Source organism: Gavialis gangeticus, unplaced genomic scaffold, assembly GCF_001723915.1.
Source record: "Gavialis gangeticus isolate Ggan-Ray unplaced genomic scaffold, GavGan_comp1, whole genome shotgun sequence".
Taxonomy (NCBI): domain Eukaryota; kingdom Metazoa; phylum Chordata; order Crocodylia; family Gavialidae; genus Gavialis; species Gavialis gangeticus.
Genome location: NW_017729032.1, coordinates 63,884,023 through 63,890,477, shown reverse-complemented (window position 1 = coordinate 63,890,477; position 6,455 = coordinate 63,884,023). Strand labels below are relative to the sequence as shown.

General features: G+C 45.0%; 1 protein-coding gene across 1 annotated transcript in view; it reads right to left on the bottom strand.

Annotated features, from left to right (window-relative positions):
- RCBTB1 (RCC1 and BTB domain containing protein 1) overlaps positions 1-6,455 on the bottom strand; it is a 43,458-nt gene that overhangs the window by 5,529 nt on the left and 31,474 nt on the right. Inside the window, exons 8-9 of the mRNA XM_019523807.1 lie at positions 5,086-5,212; positions 728-879 (exon numbers count right to left, since the gene is read on the bottom strand). Of these exons, the coding sequence (XP_019379352.1) occupies positions 728-879; positions 5,086-5,212 (279 nt within the window). The remainder of the gene's footprint in view (positions 1-727; positions 880-5,085; positions 5,213-6,455) is intronic.

Here is a 6,455-nt window from a genome sequence, read left to right as displayed (position 1 = left end):
CCCCCCCCCCCCCCCCCCCCCCCGCTAAAAGCAGAGTGGTGCATGTGGCAGTAGTGTGCACCACCAGAAACCAGAGTCTGGTCAGCCAGAGCCATGCTCTGAGTGGTCAGCCCGGCACCACTGCTGCCCCAAGAGGCCCACAGGACCCCAGAGAAGGTTTCTGGAGCCAGCCTCCCCTCTCTCACTCAGGTCACTTTGCTACCTCTACCCCACCTGGGTCACTTTGTGCCACTACTATTTGTCCTGCAGGAAATGTGCACCCCTGCATGTGTGCACTCATTGGGACGTGCCCTCTGGGTTTATCTTGTGAATCATGTTTGTGCACCTAACTCTACGTAGCACACCATGGCACCCCTGAAAGGACTTCTCAGCACCCTGGTTGAGAATCACTGACCTATAACATGGGAGTTTTATGCTGCAATGATTCCATACATTAACCCAAGTCAAAATCTATGCAGTTTAGTAAAACGTGCAAGTGTTTAATTCAGAAGAAAAAAATGTAATCAACTTTCCAACCTTTTACTCCCCAGCACTTTCTGCTAGCAGCTTTCTACAGAAATGTATGAATACTAAGCAGGGTCTACCTTTTTAAAGCACAATTATATCAGTCATCAAAAAACTGTTATACAGTAGGTCTCAAAATCATCTTTTATTCCCCCTACTTTTTTTTGTCAGTTACTCAGGTCACCAGATTTCTCATAAATTTGGCTAAAGAAGGTTGTGCTACCTATAGCATCTTCAGGTGGCAGATCAACGCTGTCTGTGTATAGATACTCAAGGAAGGCACGATATACTGGGTAAGAAAACTGGTCTATTTCTATCACCTCCTTCATGTCCTCATTCCAATACGACTGGAACATGCTTCTGAAATGTTCGCACCTGGAACAAGAAGGCAGAAGCTTTACCTGGCATTCCATATTATTATACAAATATGTTAAGAATGAACTATGTTAAGGAGTCCATTTGAAATAAATCTAGCCTCCATGGTTTACAAAAATATGCAAGGGTTTTTTTGTTCTCTTCTTTCCTGTGTACTCATGTGCAACTCATAACAGCAAAATCCCCCTTTAAAATACTGTGTACAAATCTATGGTTTTTAAGATGCAATTAAATGGGACCAGGTGCAGAAAAGGAATACTGGGAAGGTTAGGGGAAATGGAGAACCCATCTTGTGAGTGGAGGTTAAGTGAGCTTGCTTATTTAGCTTTACAAAACAAAAGATTGAGAAGGGCTTAGACATCACTCTTGCTAGGCACATTTTAGAGTGAACATTGGAAGGAAAAAAGCTAGAGTATACGCATTGCTATTTCTCAGTTACATGCTTATACCAAGTTCTCACACTTTAAAATTGTTTGAAAGATAAATATAAAATACAGAGGACAGAGAAATTAATGGCTCCGGTAATGTGACTATGAAGCGAGGACAAGAAAGTGGGAAAGGAATAAAGCAGCATTTGAGGCGAGTGGGAAAAGGAATAAGAAATTCTCCCTCAAACTGTGGTTTCACAAGGACCATTATGGCTAGATGATACCTCCCAAGATCACCAAAGCACTGTGTTAGGCTAGCTCCCAGAAAGACAAAAAAATTGCAGCTGGCTAATCAGTAGATTAGCATTAGAAGCAAGTTTACATATAAATGTAAGCTTAAATCAGAGAGAATACATAGAACACTAGCGAATACATTTGTCTTCCATCAGCAGATATATTTTGCTGTAAGAGGCAGCCAGATATACACTGAGGCAAGCGTGTATATTGTACTTTGGGTATACAAAATAAAACTAAACTAGACTGCAGATGTGTTTTCTGCCTCTTATCAGTAGCAGACTCACCAACATACCCATCATCCACATAACAGTTAAAAGGAAATTCTCTGGGACACGTTTGGTAATACCATATTTTACAGCTTCTTCTGGTTGTGTGATGGAGGCAGGAAGATACCCCACCCCTTCCTAGCCTATGCCCAAATGCACTGTTTGGCTTCTGCTTTCCTTCTCCATTGTCCTCCTCTGAAGCCACACGTAGGGGTGAAAGATTGCCTTAATGGTACTTAATGATACTGAGAAATTTTTTCAAGTGCTCCACTGGTGGATTTTATTCACATGCTCAGGATCAAACTGATCACCATTTTTGCAATCAAAAATAAATTTTCCCACAGGTCAGACTGGCAAGCACCACTTTTTGTTTTGCTTTGTTTTTGCTTTCTTCCGTAGCAAAAAACACACTTGTCTTCATAGGATCAAGAAAATTCTTTATCCTAACAATTTCTCTGCTGGTTACAGCGGTCTGGTACTGACAATACCGTCGTCTTTTCCGCTCTTTCCCTGTGCATGCTGTGGTTCCCGTCTCCTCTTTCCCCTAGTCCGACCCTGGATACTCCATTGCTTTGGTGCACCGAAGGAGCTGGAAGTGAATGTTCTTGTGGAACCCTTTGGACAAACAGTTGCCTGATAATGGTGTGGAATTGAACTCAATGGCTTGAGAGGTTCCTCTTATTCTATGTTCCTATATTTGTTCATCAAAATAATAGCGCATTTAATGTGTGCTATAAATGACTGTAGAAAAAGATTTTGTTCAGATGGCATTCAATAAAAAAAAAAAAGAAAGTTCTTTAAATTAAAACCTTGTTGTAAAGTTTGGACACTGACCTCCAATTTGAAGATGTTAATATGGACTTTGAGGACTTTAAGGACTAGCCTTTGGTTTCAAGCGCTTCTGTAGTAATATAGTTTTTTTTAAAGTTTTATACTTGTAAGTTACAATTCAACAGCGTTTAAAACCAAATGCAGCATCTCACTTGCATACATTTAAGTCAGTATAAAAACAAAGGTAAAAAAATAGTTAATCAAAGATCTGGTAACCTTAGTGATATTATCCAGGTGTTGGAGTGATGTTGTAGCTGTGATGGTCCAAGAATTGATATTTGGGGATCCGGGTTTTCCATTTCCCATGGATTTCCTGTTTTTAAAATCAGAGAAAACGTGGATTTTCCCTTCTAGCAGAGAAAGCTGTGGATTTCCCCCTTTTGCAAAGAGCTCTGCAGGCTGGTAGAGTTCCAACCTGCAAAGGCTGATTACAAAAGGGGTGGGAAACCCCCAACCCTGCCCGGAGGGAGAGGGGGAAGAGCAGGGCATGAGACTTTTAGTCCCAAGGCTTACCTCTGGCTCACTTTCTTTCTGGAGCCTGTAAGATTAGGTAAATGGGGCTTGCAGGGGGATGGAGGGATGTGGGGCAGGACTGGGGGGTGGGAAGATGGCTGCAGGATGAGGGAGTGGGGAGGTGTTGGTAAACCATGCAGAGCGCCCAGGCAGCAGCAGATGGACCGCCGGCAGCACTAAAATTGGCCCGATCAGGCTCGATGCCTCCATGTGTGGCTTCCCTTAAGGGCCCATAGTGCCGCTGGTGGTCCACATGCAGTTGGCTCACATTGTTTCCCCCGTGACCTGACACAGCAGAGAGCAGAGGAGCTGTGCAAAAAACCTTCTCACTGCTTCTCACACCCCTGCTGCCCTGGCGACACACTCCCTGCATGCTGGGCTGCACTAAGGACAAGGGCGCAGGGCTGTGTTACTCAAAGCACCAGCACAAGAAGGGGTTACATCGCCAGGGTAGCAGGAGGGGCAAAAAGTGGCAAGGAATCCCTGCGCAACCTCACTGTCCCCAGCCGCTCTGAGTTGTGCCCACTGGGCTCCAGAAGCCCTGGGGAAGGGAAGCAGGGTGGGAGCTTGAGCCGGCAGCCTGCACCTACCTGAGTACTGATCTGGGGGGCAAGTCCCCCGCATTCCCTGGGGGTTTGAGCAGCAGCGGGGAGCTGCCCAGCCTGAGCCCGCAGCAGTGAGGGAGCAGCGGCAGAGGGTGGTTGGCAAGGGGCACTAGCAGGGCCGGGGGACTTTGGGGGAGGGAGGCTTTAATTTTAATCACAGATTTTGGAAGTTTTAGTAGAGAATTTGTGATTTGTTAATCAGGGAAAGCCAGGATCCCTGGTAATATCTTCTGTTGGGCCTACTTCATGACTCAGATAATGCTAGATAAGCATTCAAATACAAGATGACCAGATGAAGAATGCCTTGCATTTGAAAGCTTGTCTAACTTTATCCCAACCATGAAGTTGGTCCAATAAAAGATATCACCTATAAAAATTCTTACTTCTTGCAAGATATTATCCAAGAAATTTTCAAGATTACTAATGTTCCATGTAATAAAAAGATATTAGTACACTAATCATGACAAACCCTCTATTTTTTGACAATTAAGGCAAAACCAAATGCAAATTCCATTCTTTCAATTGACCAAAAACATAAGCAGAGGCGATTTCAAATACACTTCAGTACACTGTGAGAGCTGATAAACATGCTGCTCCCTTACTGTAACTCATGGTACTTGACAGGAAACACCATGAGTCACAGCAATCTCATCCCCTCCCCCGCCACTCCCAACCCCAACCCCAACCCAACAGATGTTCGCTGTTGGGTCCATGGGGGGCGTTAAGGGGATTGTGCCTCAGTTTGGAGTGGCTGCATGTCTGCAGCCTCTTCCTCTTGGCCCTACCTCCCTGCTCCCAGCTCTGGTGCTGCCTTCAGGGGATAGGAGGCGGAAAAGGAGAGGAAGGAGCTCAGGCTGGGGTTTGCCTAGCCTGCGCTGGAGGGTGGGGTGGATAGACTGGAGCCCCCCAATTCTGTCAGTGCCATTAGACTTTAAGTACAGTAGACTGGATTTCCTTTCCCCATGCCTTAGTGAGGAATTTAATTGGTTACTCTGCATGCAGTAGAGCAGCAACCTGCAGCACATGTCACAAGTAACACAAGCAGCCTGTATGGAACATAACAGATTGGGAAGAGGACAGGCAGTAGAGTGAGAGATGGGGCAAGGAGCAGAAAGCAGAGTACCAAATTGGGCAGGGAACACAGGACAGGAAGCATAAATTAAACAGAGAGCACAGGGCAGGAAACAAAGTAGAGCAGCCAAATTAGGCAGGGGGAAAGGGATCAGAGCAGGACTCGGGGACTATCTTGTGGCTTGCCTGCCAAAAACATTGGCCCCCACTGCAACAGAAGTATTGAGTACCCAAGAAGCATAAAACAAAAACTACCTGATTTTCAGAACAGCTTTATGAACATGAATGTATTTTCCATCAACACGGAACTTTAGGTCTGAGGTTTCTGGGCTGTCAAACTCTTTCTTAAGAGATTCAGCTACTGTTAAAGAGTCTTCATGCTCTGTAAAAAGACAAAAAATGGTATTGGTTTTTAAACCTTTCTGCTTAATGATAACATAGTCATTTTGCACCAACTTAATGAAATTAGCTGGTCAATAAGATGTTGTTGGATAACATTATAGTATTTATTCATTAAATCCTTGGTAACTATGTTGGAAGCCCTGACTGCCATGCTATGAAAAGTATGGTTATACAACAGCCATTTTGCTACTGATGCAGTACTTCTCTTCAGTATTCTTGGAAGTTGAGTAAAATTACTACACAGAACAGGCTTCCAGATGGAGCTCCCTCAGCATGTAGACAGCTCTTATGCAGCTCTGGAAAACACTGATTCATTTCCCTGGTATGAAATGGAGACCATAAGACCCATGTATCAAGAGACAAAATAATCTAGGTGACATGACTCTTTAATATTTATTATTAAAGAGAATAAAAACAAAACAAAAAATACACCCTTAATATAGTTTAAGCACTTTCAGAATTTCTAAAAAAGGAAATTGATTGACTGCTCAGGGAACAAGTCCCTTAACACTAATGCCCAGATATGGCAGGCGCCACTGAAAAACAACATGTGCCTGCATAAGTGCCATTTTATGTGGTACCTAGCATCCCACTGTATCCTTCCTCATTTTACCCTTCACTTTGTTAGGAACAGTTTTCACTGTACTGGGATTACTTGTAGCAGCTTACCACAACTCACTGAACAGAAAAAGGTCATGGACCCTTATTTCTGTATGGAGTGCTGTGAGTCTTTCAAATAGAGGAACACAAAAGCCAACTCTTGCCACAGGGATTTCTAGCAATCTGACAACATACATGTCAGCGCACTACAGTGCAAAAGATATGCCAGAGGAAATTCTAATATTATAAAAGCCTAAGTCTGTCTGTCTGAAACACTTTATTCATGCTCTGATTGGCCGACAAACAGCCATTCTGACAGAAGGCAGCCCGCCACCATGATGGTGGGGACACAAGGGACAGAACAGGGAGGGAGAGGCCAGCACAGCTGGCCTTGGCTACCCCGCCCCACTCCTTGGACGCAGCAGCAATAGAGCAGATGGACGGATGGGGGGCAGGGGGGATGAGGCCATCAGGGCTTCCCTCACCCCTGCCCCGCCCTGCTCCCTGCAGGTAACACAGGGGAGGAGTGGGCCCAGGCCCAAAGCGGGGGGGACGGGAGTGGGCCCAGGCCCCAAGTAGCAGGAGGGAAGAGGGAGTGGGCCTGGACTGGGGGGGGGGGGCAG